The following is an 18,427-nucleotide window of genomic DNA, read 5'->3' on the forward strand; positions in this document are numbered from 1 at the left end:
TTATCCTGTTTTCAATTTTGAGGGTACTATATCTGACAGCAAGATTTTTGTTTTTGTTTAATTGTTTGTAACAGGACCTTGTGTAGTTCAGGCTAGCTTCAATCATATTATGTACCTGAAGATAGTCTTTAATTCCTGCTCTACCTGTTCCTGAGTGTTGGGAATATAGGCCTTTTTCTATCAGCAAGATCTAAATTATGGTCATGACATCTTCCATTTTGTATACATTTTTTAAGTTAATCAATTTTGTTCCCAAATGGGATATAACTATTTTCACCAGAGGAATTAGGGAGTAGGGACATTTACCTTCAGATAATATTAAACAATCAGGAAAGATAAAATGACAAACTAATTTACTTTTCATATTCATCCATGAATCATTTCTCTAAGGAACTTAAGAACCTTAACATTATACATCATATTTTTAAAGATATTTTTAATATTTTTGTTTATTTTTATTTATTTATTGAGAGACAAAGATAGAGAAAGAAGAAGAGAGAGGGAGGGAGGGAGGGAGTGAGGGAGAGAGGGAGGGAGAGAGAGACAGAGAGAGACAGAAAGAGAGAGAGAGAGAGAGAGAGAGAGAGAGAGAGAGAGAGAGAGAGAGAGAGAATGGGCATGCCAGGGCCTTCAGCCACTGCAAATGAACTCCAGATGTGTGTGCTCCTTTGTGCATCTGGCTAACGTGGGTCCTGGGGAATCGAGCCTCAAACTGTGGTCCTTAGACTTCATAGACAAGCACTTAACCACTAATCCAGCTCTATACATCAGATTTTAAAAATGAATTTTGATGGTCAAATCTGATATTCTGAGCTTTGTATTATATTTTGGTGTGGAAGCAATAACTGATTTTGCTTAAATGGTGTAGACTATCCTATAAGTAATAAGAAGCAATTTTTTTTCTAAGAAACCATTAAAGATTTCATGTGTTTATAATTAATATTTTTCTAAGCATACCATTGATCCCGTTTGGGAAAACCAAATACTTTTTACAAAGAAAATTACTTCCCTTTAGGATTTTTTAAAAAATCATTGCATAAGTTCTTTTACTTCAGAGACAAAATTGAGTGGATCAAATAAATATTGGATATAGAAAGAGGAAGTGATGATCTGCATTAGAAATAATGCTTGTCTAGGTACAAAAAGATGAGAATGAAAGACAGCCCTAAATGTTATATTTGTCAAAGAGACTTTAAGCTCAAATGACAATAATGTGTTATTAGCATATACTTAAGTTTGTAAAAAATTGTTAATGTTCTCTTTTTAAAGTCATGGACTAGAAAGGACAAAACTTTTAGAGTAGATGAAAGAACAGTTTTCTTTTGTTTACAATCACAATAGTGTCTCATGCTTAGGAAATATTGCTGGAGAGTTAGAGACAAGAGCCCTCTGTATTTGGCCTATTATTGAAAGAAAGTTGCCACTTGACCTAATGAAATCAGAAATTGATTAAATGCAGTTCATCTAAGGGGAACTGTGGTCACGGTGTTACTGCCAGGGTCAGGAGCAAGATGGGGTGATCTAGTGCTAGAGCAATGATAGGGTTAGAAACACTTTCAGAGTAGCTCATGCTGCAAGATGCATGGGCGTGGATGCCCACAGGGCAGAGGGCAAGATCAGCCCCTCAGATAGGAGAAAAGAGATTAATCAGGATATTCTTTGCTTGGCTCATCACCAAGTCCTCTTATCAAGTGAATCATAGATAACTAAGTATTTTGAAAAATTAAAATCTATTGGTCCCTAGAAAGTTGGGATTGTTGCTGGCTATCTTGTGAACTAAGTCAGGACAATAATAGGGGTCACACAGGGCTCCAGTATAACCCTGGAACCTTTGTGAATAACAGTGTTTTAATACAGTGATTTGGATGGTTTATAATCAAATGTGCATGTAATCTTTAAGGTTTTTCTCTTAAAATTAAAACACACCAGTGTTAATCACATTAATTTAGTATCAGTCTTAATATTTTTTTCCATGTATTTCTTTACCAGTTGAATAAAACTTAACTTGTAGAAAAAGATCCAACGTAGACTTGACAGTTTTGTTTAGATAACTAAAAATTTTAATGTTCTCTTTTTTGTCAAAAACTTTTCTCAAGTAGATAGTGAATGAAATTGGTACCAGAGTGACATTAATTTTAGGAAATACAAAAGTAATGAGAGGGCTGGAGAGCTGGCTTAGTGGTTAAGGCACTTGCTTGCCAAGGCAAAGGACCTTGCTTTGATTTCCCAAGACCCATGTAAGCCAGTTGCACAAGGAGGCACATGCATTTGGAGTTTGTTTGCTGTGGCTGGAGGCCCTTGTGCAGCCATTCTTTCTCTCTCTTCCTCTTTCAAATAAATAAACAACTATTAAAAAAAAAAAGTAATGTGAATGACCATCCTACTTAAATAGGAAAGATAAAATGGCAAACTAATCTACTAATTTAGGAAGTCTTTGTTCCCATGAAACCATGATAATCCACAATATTCTATGCATATATTATGAGATTTTTGTGGTTTCTAGGTAAGAGCTTTTCTGTTTATTACTAGATATAATTTATCTGTGAAATTTTAATATTTTATTTTTCTTGGCAGATGGCTTACTTATCTTATTATTTTTATGCATTGGCAGGAATAAGTTGTTTTATACAAAACTCTTATTAAGAAGAACCTTTAAAATATGTATTTATATGAGTCTGCAAGATAGGCTTCACAGTATGTGTTTTATACAATTACTAATTACATATTTATCCAAAGAACTGATATGACTTTTGAATTTTGGATACTAATAAACTTCTTACAAATTTTCTTAATTACATAGTTACCAGAAAGGTCACAGTGGTCATAAGGAAAAAGAAAAATGTATTGATTCTAAGGGAAGAATAAGAAAACAACAAGCTATCAAGTTTTTACTTAAAAGGTCTTACTAAAAGTCATATATGGAAAATTAAATCTTCTTTTAAGTATTTTTTATTTATTTGCTTTTGTTAAGTAGAAACTTTATATAGATACATCATGTGTTGGTACCATTATTTCCCTCCCTGCCCCCACTCAGCTGAGGGCCCTCCTTCATGGGATTGCTGGTATTCACCGTAGAGTTGTGGGTTGTGGGTTGTGAGAGCAGCAGTCAGTCACTGTGTGTGTGCGGGGGGTACGGGAGGCCACTGCCTCTGGATAGTCTCTCCCACCCTGTGGCTCTTACATTCTTTCTGTTCCTTCTTCTCTAAAGTTTCCTGAGCCTTGGTGGGTGTGTTTAAAGTCTACTATGGTTGCAAGAATACAGAACTGACTCCCTGGCAGGAGATGAACCACCTTTTGCCCATTAGCTAGGGCCCAGATGAACCTACAGAGGAACTGGTGAGCTGAGCAAGAGTGCTGCTTTCATGACAACCTGTGCCAGGGCTTTGGAGACAGACACTGTGGATATTCAAAATATACCAAAGCAGAAATTTAATCTTTTAAAAAGGGATTTAAATTGCAATTCAAATATACATATATTTATATGGTGTGTATATGTATGTGTAATTTTATTGAATTTTTTACATTCTCACACCTAACTTTGTGTGTTTACTTTGGTTTTCAATTGGAAAACTTTTAAATTATACATAAATAATGAAACAATAGCATTATGATCATGTCCATATGTATTACCTAGATTTATCAAGGGCCAGTATTTGGGACAATGCAAGGCTTAATCTGTCATCACAGTCATTTTCTGCAAAGAACACCTGCCTTGCTGAAGAATATCATCCTCTCTCATGCCACTAAACCTTCCTTTCCAGTTCTTCATTCTCTCCTTCCATAGGATTTCTCCTGCCTCAAAGACTCACCATCCCTTTCCTACCACTTCTGGGGATATTCAGGTTTCAGGAAGCTTCTAGTCAAAGCTATTCTTAGACATTACTTGGAAAAGTTAGTGCATGAATGAGAGACAAGGAAATAGCAAGGTGGATGGAAAGTAATTTGACTGGGAAGTATTTGCTCTTAGAGCCAGAGGTACAGCAAGGATGAAGTGTTCCCTAGAAAAAGTACTGTGACTTCTAAAGTTTCAGAGTTATTTGTCCATAATATATGAATTCTTTGTGAAACTGTGTCAAAGTCTAAGCAACCAATTTACAACTGGACCTTACTTTTACTTGTAGCTGGTGAGTACTATGATTATTTAAATTACTATAAAATATTACTGCCTTATCCATCAAACTTGTTTAAGTTTGGCATGATTATGATTACTAGACAGGCACGTTTTCAAACACAGATAACATTAAAAGTCTACAGATTTCATATTTTCTACAATGTATAAATAGTTCACTTGAAGTTTTCCATTCTTATCTTCATCCATAAAATCTCATTGCACATATCATGAAGGTAATATGTAATTGAGAAATCTGCATCAAAATACTTTTAGGATTTTGTAACCCAAATGTATTTTTTTTATAAATTAAAATAAAAACCAGCTAAACACAAATTCATTTCCTTTTAGTCCTTTTACCAATTGACTGTTTTTCTAACTTATGTTCATTTTGAGGACGTTTATTTATGCTACTAATGTCAGTTTTATATAAAAGTTATCTTTCACACTTGTAGATTTTATAGTTTATCATTTTGATTGCCATGAGATAGATTACTGCTGAAGCATTGCATAACTGCTACTTGTTTAAGAAATAAAATCACAGAAAAATAAAGTCAGTAATTTTATTTGTTTATCTACTTAGTAGAATTTGCTAAGGAACAATAATGAATACATGAAACTTTCTTTTACATACTCACAGGTGATAGATAATTTTTTCCCATCAGCCAGGACTCCCTAGTGCCATGCTCTTCTGTGCATAAAGGAATCAAGAGTATCTCTTGGCTCCCTTCTAGTGGGTCTTGGTGTGCTGCTCCCAAGAATGCCCTGGCTGCCATTTTCACCTGGGGAGGTGCCAGGGGAAAGACCAGCTGCTCATATTTAGACTTTTGCAGCTATGACTCCCATATCCAATTCTGGCTTCTTTTCCCTATTTCCTGTACCCTCAGGGAGTAGGATGTGGAGTGTATATGCCCTGCTCCAGCCTTCCATCAGACACCACCCTTGGCTCATACCCTTTCTGGTGCCATCTGCTTGGAGACATAGAGGATAATAAAAGAGCTCCTATTTATTGAGTGCCTGCTGTGAGCTAAGTATTTACATCCCTAATTTCAAATTTTCACATGATCCTAGAAGGATGTTATCAGACCCATTTTTATAGATCTGGAAAAATAAGCTCTGAAAAGTTAAAAAAGATTTCCCAAGTAATTTGATGCACTGATTATATTTGGGCCTTTCCTTTTCTCCATCAGTGGGAGATACTTTTTCTTTGGAGAAATCTGTGAGCACTGCCTTTGATTGACTCCCCACTCTCCATAGCAGCCTTCCCTGGAGAGCTGCTCTCCGACTCTCATCCTAGGCTGCTGTCCTGAATTTCCCACAATGATTTGGCTTTTTGTCTGTTAGACTCAATTGACATCTTAAAATATCTGATTAGTACTTGATAGTGTTGGCAGGTTAAGATGATATTTTTAAAAGGAAAGTAAAATTTTAACACAACTTTCTGAATCTAGTCATTGGGAGAACATATTTTTCCCATGTTAAACAGACAAACTGGACAAAGACATGACCACCTGTTAGCTGCTAATGATGTTCACATGCCTTTGTAACAAAGTAATTCTGGCTTTATCTGCTTGCAATCTTGGCGACAAAACTCATGGGAACATCGAGGGCAGAGGAAGCCAAAGGCAGCAAACAGACAACCAAGTTTGTGCTTAGACTGTTAATAAAGGAAAGGCAACATGATTCTCTGATTCCACATAATTATTTAATCACCAGAGAGTGACATAAAACCAAATGCTATAAGAAACCTAAGTTTGGATGTTCAAATCTAGAACCTACATCAGAGAGGTTTCACACATTGTATTTACTTGAAAAATAGTTTAAAATGAATCAAGTATAAAATATGCTACTCAGAATTTCAAGCACTTGATCTAATTTGATATTGTGTGCATGGGTTGATCACTATGTCTTTCAAGTGAGAATGAATACATATATGCATACATATATACTGATTGAACTATATGCTTTGGTATTAACTATGTCCTACCTTGCAAAAATTATTATAACCTTACAGAAATCTTACAATTATAAATATTCAATAAGACACAAAAAAGAACTACTGTCTAAAATCTGGGTTCACTTTAACCATTAAATGACAGTCTTCTTTTAATAATGAAATTAATCCAAAGAGAACAACTTGTGTCTTAACAAGCTCTTTAGTATTTATTAAAGTTCACTGATTTGTATGGGTCTTAATTTTTCTTTTAAACATATTTATTTCTCTAAGTTCAAGGTTGAAATACTTTTATTTATTTACTTAACTACAATGTAGTGGTCAATATAATGACTCATAAAGCCAGATTGCTTGAATTTGAAACATGTCTCCATAACTTGAAATCATATACATTATACATTACACATTGCCATGGTTCTCCATGCTTCAATAACCACTTCCACATTACAGGTCAAAAATATTACTTGGGTCAGGGAAAGTGTTAAGAATATGAGACACATACAAACACATAGATCGACATCTGATAATATAATAAATGCATAATATTGTCTAGTTATTACTAGTTTTTCTTAAGCTTCAAATTAAAAAGTGAATAGGAAATCATTGTAGAGTTAGGTAGATTTCAATATACATAGAATATGTGTCTCTTTCCTTATCCTTAAGCAGAATTACATTTAATCTCAAAGCAAATAAATAATTGTTTTCCCCAGTAAAAATAAATTCTAGAGAAGGATTGGGTATTCTTCCCAAATAACTTTTGTGACCAAGAAGTATTCTAAAGCTTTAAAAACAATTACTGTTTGGTAGGATCTATTAGCCTTAGTTTCTAAAACAAGTTTTAGGAAACTTTTGTTTTATCCTTAGCTACCTACTTTAGAAGCCTGTACCTTTTTTCCCCAAAGCTACACTTACAACTCATATTTGAGACTCACAAATCATCACATCAAATATGTCTGTATGTACAGCAAAATATTTACATAATTAACATTAAATATATACTTTAAATTGAAATCTAACCCTGAAAACTGACCTTTTGTCTGACCCAAATGAAGTTAAAGAGGAAAATAACCATGAATTAAAGGAAAACATTTTTAACATTCAAAAATTCCAAATAAAGTTTTCCAAATGACCATGATATCTCCACCAGTAAGTTGGGTACTTTTTAGACACATGCAGTGAGAACTATAAGCACAATATAGCACAAATGACTAACTGAATATGCATTTGGCAGTTGCTGATAATTAAAGTGTGGGTCTTTGAATAATGACTTCCTTTCCAAGGGGAGTGTCTACTTCAAGTTCTTGTATAATGTCTAAAATTGCAGGCCCAATCATTCCTGATCAAAAGATGTTATCACATATGCACAGCTTTCTTCTCTGTTGGCATGTGTGTTTGTATGAATGTATATGTATATATACACATCTATTTTTCCTAATGACAATTACAATATATAAACAAATATAATGTAGCAAGCATTCATATCTATATATGTGTATATTTGTATTAGTTTAGAAGCCCTTATTAACTTGCAGGCTTGTCTTTATGTTTCCAAAGCTAGGATGTAACTGTGTTCATCTTTGTCCAGGGGACAATGACTAAAATTAGCCAAGTAGAAGTTCCAGAGAAGATACTACAGTTTTTAAGATTGGGACTTGATTTGGCTGATTTCAAAGATACCTGTTTTTTGTTCCAGAAAGTTGAGACTCACTCCAATCCTAGAAATACATGTAATATGTCTTAATAACTCCAATTTTACTGAAGGAGGAATAGACTGGAAAAATAGTTAAAAGATACTAAAGATACCTATGTAACTGTGATAAGTCCTTTCCACTCCAAATTCAATTGTTTTGGAATGGTAGAACTAGATGTAACACTGGAAAACATCTAATTTGCATATGACATTTCCTATCAGCTCTGGAACATATCATTTCTAAATCTTGATAGTGGTCTGAAATAGTAGAAAGTTTCATAGGCTGTTGACTTAGTTGGGCCAATTTTAGTGGTTACTCATATCTTTTAATATATGGAAACCATATAGTCAGCATACCACACTTTGGAGATACTTGACATTTCCCACTCTCAAAATCAATCACCAATCTGAACTCCATGGCTATTACTCAAGGATTCAGAGGTTTGCTGTAAGCAGAGACCATGACCTTGGAACAATTATTTTCTCAAAAGACATTACCAACAATGATGTGAGCAAAGTGCCCAGACTGCCCTCCAGTGCATGAATCCCTGGGCAGGAAATGGCTACGAATCTTCCAGAGTAGAATGATGAGGGCTTAAATCTCATTTCAGTGCATTTATATTTCATAAGCACTGCATTTAGACAGAGTTAAAATGATAAAGGCAAAGAAAATACTCACTTAAAGATTTTCTGTGTTCTGGTTTCTGTTCTTTCAGATCACTGTTACAATGACTTAGCAATTCAGTACTGTTCGATCTCTGGAGTTTGAATAATTCCAGGTTTCTTGAAGGGCCACTTGGACGCTTGGGCTAAAAATTACAAACAATTAATTTGAATAATTTTACTAGGCAGAAAGGATTCACCAAACAATTTTGTGCATTATTTTGAAGTTATACTTAAGGGGACCTTTGGAATATGGTAGCTATGTTGTAATAGGATCTCTATGTTAAGATCTTTGCTAATATTAATGCATGGTGCTCACTAAGTGCTGTACATTATTTCTAGAGCTTTGCATGCACTAACTCAGTTAATCCTCACAGGATTCACACATGATCTACAGACAGGAAAGGATACCATTACTTAAGAACTTGAGCATGATCTATCTTCAAACCTAGGCATTTTATTCCCAGAGTCCACATTTAAAGATGATGATCTGTGTACCTGTTGTCTCTATAGAGAATTTATTGACAATTGGTAAAGGTTACTTTATGTTAATTTTAAAGCTTACTCAAAAATGATACAATGAAACTTTTTAAGTACTAGTGAAACCATATTGAGTGTTACGCTTTCCTATTACACACCACAATAAAAACTCTCAGGGCGGGCTGGAGAGATGGCTTAGTGGTTAAGCGCTTGCCTGTGCAGCCTAAGGACCCCGGTTCGAGGCTCGGTTCCCCAGGTCCCACGTTAGCCAGATGAACAAGGGGGCGCACGCATCTGGAGTTCATTTGCAGAGGCTGGAAGCCCTGGTGCGCCCATTCTCCCTCTCTCTCCCTCTATCTGTCTTTCTCTCTGTGTCTGTCGCTCTCAAATAAATAAATAAATAATTTAAACAACAACAACAACAACAAAAAACCTCTCAGGGCCAGAGAGGTAGCTCATTAGGTTAAGTGCTTGCCTTGAAAACATGGGAACTGAATTTGATTCCCAGAACCCACATAAAAGAGCCATTGTGGTGGTATAAATTTATAATCCCAGCCTGGAGGGGCAGATAGGTGGATACCAGAAGTTTTGCTAACCAACCAGTATGGACTACTTGGTGAGTCACAGGCCATCTGTCTCACAAAAGGTTGGCAGCAGATAAGGCTCACAGGTGTTCTCTGGCATCTACACATATGCACACATATGTGCCTGGGAGCACACCTGTAACTACACACACACAGCCATGCATACACATCCACATGCAAACACTTTCAGTAGTATTTGTCTTCCAGGTTGTATAAATATTAGTGAGTTGATATTAGGGTTCGTTAAGAAATTAACAGTTTTAAATAATTTGACTTTTTAAAAACGTACTTTGGGTGCATGAGTTAACTTAATTTTCTATAGTTCTAGCTATGTAATTTTCATGAGAACAGTCTAGCTTAGCTGGAAGAAAACCAAATTCATTACAAATGATTTTTTTTTAATTCTCTGGTATTACAGCAATGAGAATAGTTGTAAATACATTGATATTTACTCTTACGAATATATATTAGACACTGTATATACAAAAATGTAAATTTCAGAAGTTATTAAGTACTTGTGTGTTTTTTACAACTTCCAGTAAATGAATGCCCATGTTCTTTCAGAATAAAAGCGCTGCATTTTTGAAAGAGAGAAATTAAATGACATTTAGTTACATAAATCCTATCTGTGTAAAAAGACTCCTAGTACTCTCTATTTAAGCTTAAAATAACTAATATTTCCCAGCCTGTAGGATGCATTTCAATGCATGTGTATTATGTGACTGAGCAGAAGATGTACATGACTACATTTTAATTAATAAAGGTAGCAGCCAAAACAAATACATACCAATCTGTCAATTGCATTTTTGATAGCATGGAACCATTCCAATATGATGAAATCAATATCTGACTGTAGGAGGAACTCATTTCCTGATACTGTTGTGATCTGGGGAAAAAAAAATGACAGGTAAGAAAACCATGTGAGATAGATCTCTTACATTTGAAAAATCCTTTTCACAAAATAAGAGTTTAATATACTGACATATTTTCTTGTATTCCAGTAATTGTCTTTCTGGGAACTAAGATGACTGTGATTATTTTGAACTCCCTATAAACTGTTTTTCAAGTCATAACAAATACATGATTGTTTTAATAATAAAACGATTAACCCAGAGCAAGGGTAAAGCCGAATTTCTCCAGCTTTAGGAGAAATAAGACAGGAAGTTCAGAGTGATACAGACAGTACACACTTAAGTTATAAGCCACAGAAAAATGGATTTGGGTGTGTCAGAATTCATTTGGCACTTTTGTCTCTTTCCTGTTTGTCATTTTAAAATCTAATAGTACCACTATATTTGATTTCCTTTTATGAAGGGCTCGAAAACAGATTATTTACCAAAGAGTCTAATGCAGACTTTGCAAAAGGTCATTCAGATGAATACCATTTGGCTGTTTCTACCTTCCAAATATAAAGATCTATAGGAATGCAATAAAGAATCAATTTACCCACACAGGGAGTATATTAGAATAAAAGTTCATTTGCATATTTAAACATGTTCTAGAAAATAGTTATCAAATAAACATCCAGTTTCTTGGCTCTCATCACTGTTAAGTAGTTGGCAATGCTTAGAATGTAACTATCCATTTTCCATTACAGAGAGTCTTTTTGTCTCTAGAATTGTAAGAGAAGGATGGAGCCCTATAGAAATAGAGTTAATTTCACACATAAAGGACCCCTTAGAGGAAAATTTGATTAGAGTGGGCGTGGACACGCTTTTTTATATGAGGCCATCATTCTGAACTGTGAAGATTTTTCCTTTGTATTATTGACATTTTGTTACAACATAAAGATAAACATTTCTCAACTACAGTCATGCCAGGTTAAACTACATCAAGCCAGGCTGTAGGTACTTAGAGGACTGAAGTTTCAAAATAGTCATTCAAGAGCCAGTTACCTCCCATCAGTCTAAGGTACTCTAAATAGGAGATGAATGCTGAAGTGTGGTTCAGAAAAATCACAAATTCTACTTTAGACCAACCTTATAATTCTATCACTCAGGTGACAATTCTTACTCAATATGCTTATACTTGAGTAATGCTTACCAAACAGTGGTGGTGAATTATAATAATAAACTGAGAATAGACTATGAAAGTTAACTATGAGAATGCACTATGATAAGCATTGGGAATATTTTTTATGGACCTGACAAATAGTTTTTGTGATATTGTTGCTGTGAAATTCCTTACATGTAAATTTATTTAAAGTCAATCTTACAACTGTGTAATCCACTCACTTAAAACAATATGACTAGGTTTCCTGTCTTGGTATACCTTTGCTTGAACAGCACAGATGACCTATTGACAAGTAATGTTTATAAATGTATACGTGCATAAAACTGCTTATCATAGTATTGATGACAATGTTAGTAACTATTGGTCCATAGATATGCTGAAGGCAACAGGTGGGTTTGATGTGAATGTTCTTGTGATCAGAGTATGTGTGTGCTCTGGATCAGCAGAGTCCAGCAGGTCATGTCCCTAAATCCCTTCCTTTAACAAATATTTAAGGATTGTGCAAGGTCAAAAGTTCCTTACCCTTTGCTCATATAATGTCCTACTTATTTATTCCTGGTTTTTCATTGTTCAATAAAAGAGTGCATTCAGAGAATTTCGCAGCCGTAGAAACAACAGAGCAACAGATGTAAAAGGTTTACTAATGGCTTAAAACAAATTTCTCTTCACTTTTCTTTCTCCTCAAGGTGCTGTTAAAGGCAAGCCCACATCTGAGATAGGGGGTATCAGGAGTTAGCTCTCCCACCTCTCTGACTCTGCTCCTAAAAACAATTTGCCCACTTCTGGCTAGGAAAATTACAGAGCATGGTCTTCACAAAATTCAGGGTTGTGTCACCCAAACAGGGCCACAAATTTTGGGATTTTGAAAAAAACAATCTTTGTTTGAGTCTATCTGTGAACACACACATACATGTATATGTACTGTACTGATATATGTATATAATACAATTTTAAATTATTTTCAGAACTACACTATTGAGATATAAAACCCTTCAGCCCTGCAAAGTGACCATTTTTGATTGGCATGAGTTTCATTGTTAAGCATGATCTTTACTGTAATAAGGAGAGGCACTGTGTAAAGTGTACACAATTCTAAGTAAAAAATTAGAAAAAATAAGAATTTATTACCCAGCCTCAAATTTGACTGATTACTACATGTAAAATTTTGGATAGCTAAAAGAGTCCTCTGTTTAATGTGTCCAGAAAAAGACAGCTAAGCTGATATTTGCCTAATTATCTGAACACATTCCAATGTTCTTCACTTACATAAAAATCCAAATATTTACTGTCTTAAATGTTGCCTCAGAAGTCCAAATCTAAAAATATAAGGTTACTTCTAACTAATGCGAGAAAACTAGTAATGCCCTTGACCTCTAGCTTGATTCTAAATTTAAATATTTTGATTATAAATGTATTATATAACATCATAATTTGTTATTACACATAAAAGAAAAATGAATTAGCCCCAGCACAAAGTACAGCCTAATGTAATACTTCTTTGCCAGTATAAATAAACCATTATTAAAAGTATAAAAAAGGAACAACATCTTAAAAGTACAAGAAACAAACATAATTAGATTTACTGTATTCTGAGGTTTTAGGAAAGAGTCAACATACTTCAGTTTTTGGCCTGATTAATTTAAACAGTGATAAATATAAATGCTTTAGCACTGCATTTTCATGTTTGGTGTATACCATGCAAGCAAAGGGATCTTTCAGTGCTAACACAACCCAAAGCAAACCGTCTTTTAAAAGTTTCTTTGTCCAAATATGTTTCTGCACTAAACATATATAATAAGACATCTATAAATTCATTTTGGGAGGCCAGATGAAGGAACTATATGAATGCATTTCATGTGAATCACACTGTAAAGGACAGGGATCTCATATCCTTCCCTCTGTCTTCTCACTAATCTTGTGAGTTGCCAAGGCTGTCTGGAGAAGTCTGCTACTGCTCTCTACAGTTGAAATGCATCCATTTCCTAATTACAGTCAGTAATTGACTTTGTTCTGCTCCATTCCAGTCACTCACAGAAAAGTAGTTTCAAAGTCTTTGACTGGTAAAGTCCATTTAATTCAAGTTGCTCAATCCAGTTTTTTACATTACCTCTTTAGGATTTCTGATAAGTGATTTCCTGAATCATATTTTCACTCTGAGCAATTGAATTTTCAACACTCTTGGGGGAAAAAAAGGACATCAGTAAAGAATGTTTGCTTTGACTGAACTTTTGATTGAACAACACATGATGCCAATCTAAAGTGATGTACAACTAGTAATCGGCAGGAGGGACCTGCTAGGAAGCCTGGCTAATGTACCCTCTCTAGATAGCGTTTTGCCTGTTTGACAGATGCCGGCATGAAGCAATAAAGGCAGAATTTACAGAAAATATGACCGATTTAGGTAAGAGCTGCTGGTCTTTGCTCACAAGCCTGCTTTAGCCCAATGTCTAATGAAATTGCTCTTCTCCACTGGGTTTACTTGAAGGGAAATATCAGGGCAACAAAGTAGCCCTAATAATGCTTGTCAATGTCATCAATAATAAGTATCTGTAAGGATTTTCTAGGGAGTTTACTTCATTTTTTTCACCCCAAATAAGGCTCCATCCCAATTCTTGCTAGTAGCATATTTTTTCCACTAACCTAGAAAATACAGCGACTCCTGAAGGCCTTTTTCATGTTATTTCAAACACTATTTTTCCCATAGGCTTGGACACTTGGTCTGCTCTTGTCCTTCCTCCAAAGATGGAAGAATGAGCATCCATCTTCCCAATTCCAATAGGAGGAGATACAGCTGGAAGATATTTGTTTACTGATCCCCCACCTCCAAATTTTTAATTAAATTGAATACCCTGTACTAATCACAAACATCTTTAAAAGAGTAGTGATATATTTTTTAGGACTGAAATTTATATTTTTATGCACTTGCCTTTTCTATACTTTAAAGTAGCACTCTTGTCAATAATCAGTGTGGCAGTTTCAGTAGAAGTGATAAATTAATTCATGAAATGGGATTGAAATTTTCCATAGATTCATTTATTATAATATAAATGAACTCTTTTTAAACCCCAGCGCTGGGATTAGAGGTGAATCCTAGCACACCTGGAATTTTACATGTTTCTTGAGTATCCAAATTTAGATACTCAGGCTTGCTCAGCAAGACCTTTATATTGACCCATCATTTTAGCCTCTTCACATTTTTCTCCTTATGAGAAAATAGATTTATTATAAAGAATGAGAAAAAATAAAGCTAACAGAATCAAATTCAGCCTGTTCATAGATATAAAATCTAAACATTGCACACATTTTAATTTACCTAGTATTATATAAGTAATAATTAAATGAATATGATAAAGGACATTTCTGAAATTGGTATAGATCCCTTATCAACCTTATTTGATTGCTAAATTCTATTTTCTTCATTTTCAGTTGAACTGAAATATATGCTTGGGCAGTACCAAAGATGTAGAAGTGACATTTTCTTCTTCTCTCTACAACTGGAGTACCACCTCCAGTTGTAGAAGAGATACAACATGCTGTGTCCAGAGTATTTACAAGCTGTGTTCATCACTGAACACCCCTAATCATCAACATGATAAAGCACCCATTAAGCACAGGGTGCAATGCTTGAAGCTAGGGATGTCTACCCTCAGAACTTACTCATAATCTGTTTGGATAAATAGGACATGTGCCTATAAAGATAAATAACAATAGAAAATGGCTTTGTTAAGTCCCAGTATGAGTAGAACAGACAAGGCTCAAGCCAGGTTTAGAGAACATGGAGTGGTTACTACTACAGTCAACATTTACATCATAGAATTATGTATAATCTATTTGTCATGATATCTCAGAAAATGAAGCAAGTGAGGGAAATAAGAATGCCATTCCATCAAAATGGAATAATTTTAAATGATAGAATTAGGACATTACAAAGATCTTGCTTTCTAGTTACTTAGTTCTAAGCAAGCAGTCCTCTCCAGTTGAGTGTTCCACGTATAGACAGGGAAAGGGCCAAGATGATTCTGCTTTAGTTGTGAAATTTAGCATAGCAACTTCCCTCAAAAGTGTCACTTTCCTTACCGTTATGAACAGCTTTTAAAAATCACCCAACATCCCACTCTGATATTTTTCTTCATCTTTTCTGTTTCTCTCACCCTATCCAAACAGCATTCTCTTGCTATGGAAGAAAAAAAAAATGTATGTGGGAGAGATTTGAGACATTCAAAATCTTTTTTCAAATCCTAGAAAGGACTCAAATGATCCTGCATTTGCAAAATGGTATCATTCACCTCTTGCTTAGACTTAGTCTTTATCTAAGAAGATACTCTGCCTTAAGGATGCTGATGCTATGCGTGGGAAATATTAAAAAAAAGTCAATATCAAAGCAGACCATTAATGATATGGCCACAGTGGTTCTAGAACTAATGGAAAGGGAGAATGGAGTTTAATTTCTATTATGTTTGGATATACTTTGGACATCATGATACTATTATTCTTGAATTAAATTGAATAGACACAAAATCTTATGTCAAAGCATACTAACATTATTTGAAGTGAACATAAATTACATTTGTGATAATGACCATATTTTTTATTTAATGCAGCATAGAATATAGATATGCATTTTGGCTATACCATGAGCTATCAAAACCTAAAATTAAAGCAATGACACCTAAAAATAACAATTCAGACTGACATTTTTGTCATCTTATATCATATTCATTGATATAGCTGAGTTAATGACTTGGTCTCAAAGGTGTTTATGACCATTGAAGGAATTACATTATCAGGCTGCATGCCTGTCTCAAATTACAGTCTGCTTGAGCGATTCCCCATTTTGTTTTAAGCATATTTGTGCAAAGTTTCCATAAAACTATGGGTAAAATATCATCTTGAAGTAAAAGGTCTTCAATTTGTCTTTCTCAAACTGTTACTTGTTAAAGTATTTTGTGAGAAAGTATCTTTTTTGTGTTCCCAATGTTGCTAGATGTTAAGTAAATATATACTGATTAACAAAAAAGTTGCTTTGGCAACTCTCTTATTAAAATGCATCTGTAACCCCCATCTGTCATGAAAGTTTTGAAAAGTTTGTTTACTTTGGATAGCCGCCTTATTTGGGGTTACCCTAGCAAACAATGATAGCAGTCTTCAAAAGTTGTGTGAGGAACAAGCCACTAGGGATCCATTTTTGTTTTAATTGGCACACACAGACACTTTTCTGGCCTGTCAAGAAGATCAAGCTAATATGCATGCAGGGTGTTATATTCTCGCTTCGGGGAGCAGTAAAGCTCCCTTTATTTAAGTCATTTAAATGATAGACTGCAAAAACTTTGCAAGTCAGAAAAATGTTTTATATTTTCTCAGGGAATATTTGTTTTAAGCAACGGAAAATGTTCTACATATCTAAAAGATGTTGAACCTTATGTTATAATTACTCTGTTTCTTCTGACTGTGAAATGATCCTAAATCTACGTGCTACAAAATAAGCCAGGCCACCAATGGATCCTGTATTTCCACAACTCCCTCTGTGTTAACAAATGCATGTTCATTAGTTTCCAGATGTTTATTAGATATGTTTTCAATGTTTGGGTTGATTGATTTGCATGTACATTTATTGGAAACCTCGGTGGTGTCATCATATCACCATAACCTGCCCATGTAAGCAATTTCTTATTTAATGAAAAGTAAACAAATGTGGAGCTACATACACGACAGATCTCAAGAGCATTCTGAAATATCAGGTTTAAGGCCAGCCTTTCAAGAAACAATGCTTTTTAATTGAAATTGAGCTGTTCTTTTGACACTCCAATAATTTGGTCCACAAATTCTGACATCAGAGATTTGTTCTGAAACGTGACATTGGCCCAGTGCTGCACGTTCATGTCCATGTCACTTGCTCACTTTAACTTGCTGATTACTCACCAAATAGCCAAACTCCACACTCACATCCTACATGTAAGCAAACAAAAACTCATGTTCACTCTTTTATCTGTGACAAAATGCTTTAAGTACTGAGAAACAGTCTTCTCAATATTCATGAAAGAATATTACCCAAGTAATTAGTAGAGAGTTTAGCAGTTTCCACAGTTTTGCAGTCAGTTACACCCAAACTTTTGCCTGTGGTGCTTCTATGAAAAACGACTGTAAATGTGGCTAATGGAAGCTGTTGGTATATAATAACATCAGCAAAGATTTGCTGGAGCTCAATATTAACTTTGAAACATGGGAGGAGTAGTTATCTCAAGATAAACACATCATCCCAGGATTGTGTACCTTGGGTCCCACTAGTCAGCCACTCCTGCCAAACATTAATCCACTTCCACCTTGAGGTATATTCACTGTGCACATTTCCTCAATGCGCACTGCTTTTGTATTTGGACTGTTATCATTTCATTGAGGCTCAATGTAAAGATATTTTTCTAAATTCAAAAATATGGAAAAACAAAATCTCCCTTTCTCCAGGATATGCTAAACTTCTGCTTTTTCCTTCTATACCTTTTAGACCTATATATCAACATTATGTTTATATCTTTATGAGATATTATGTATATGTTTATAAAAATTTTTATTCATTTAAGCAAGTAGTATTATCTCCCATGGGGCTTAGTTGTAAGAATCTCCGCTTTCTCCATGACATCAGCAAGTTTCCTCATCTGGTGAACAATGGAGAATATAGCCAAAGTGATGTCTGTAACTTGGACTCCACTAGCTTGCTGCCATTCTGAGACTCCCACAGGTGCTGCAGTGCAGGGTCAACCCTTTCATGGGAGTGGTCAGCTCTGGTGTGCTCTGGACCTACCTGCTCTACAGTTCTCCAGCTTCACATTTCCCTTTGTGTTGCTACCATCTAGACAAATACAAACTGGTCTGCTCCCCAGGAGTCCTATTGTAATTTTCATTTCTTCCCTTAGAGTAGGTTGTTCCTGCTGCCAGAACCC

General features: G+C 34.9%; 1 protein-coding gene across 2 annotated transcripts in view; it reads right to left on the reverse strand.

The window, feature by feature from the left end:
* Positions 1 to 18,427, reverse strand: part of Arhgap15 (Rho GTPase activating protein 15) — a 671,175-nt gene that overhangs the window by 329,881 nt on the left and 322,867 nt on the right. For both annotated transcript variants that reach the window (XM_004651815.2, XM_045148540.1), the window contains 2 exons: positions 10,267 to 10,365; positions 8,432 to 8,561 (listed from right to left, as the gene is read on the reverse strand). In XM_004651815.2, the coding sequence (XP_004651872.2) occupies positions 8,432 to 8,561; positions 10,267 to 10,365 (229 nt within the window). The remainder of the gene's footprint in view (positions 1 to 8,431; positions 8,562 to 10,266; positions 10,366 to 18,427) is intronic.

Source organism: Jaculus jaculus, chromosome 4 (assembly GCF_020740685.1).
Source record: "Jaculus jaculus isolate mJacJac1 chromosome 4, mJacJac1.mat.Y.cur, whole genome shotgun sequence".
NCBI lineage: Eukaryota > Metazoa > Chordata > Mammalia > Rodentia > Dipodidae > Jaculus > Jaculus jaculus.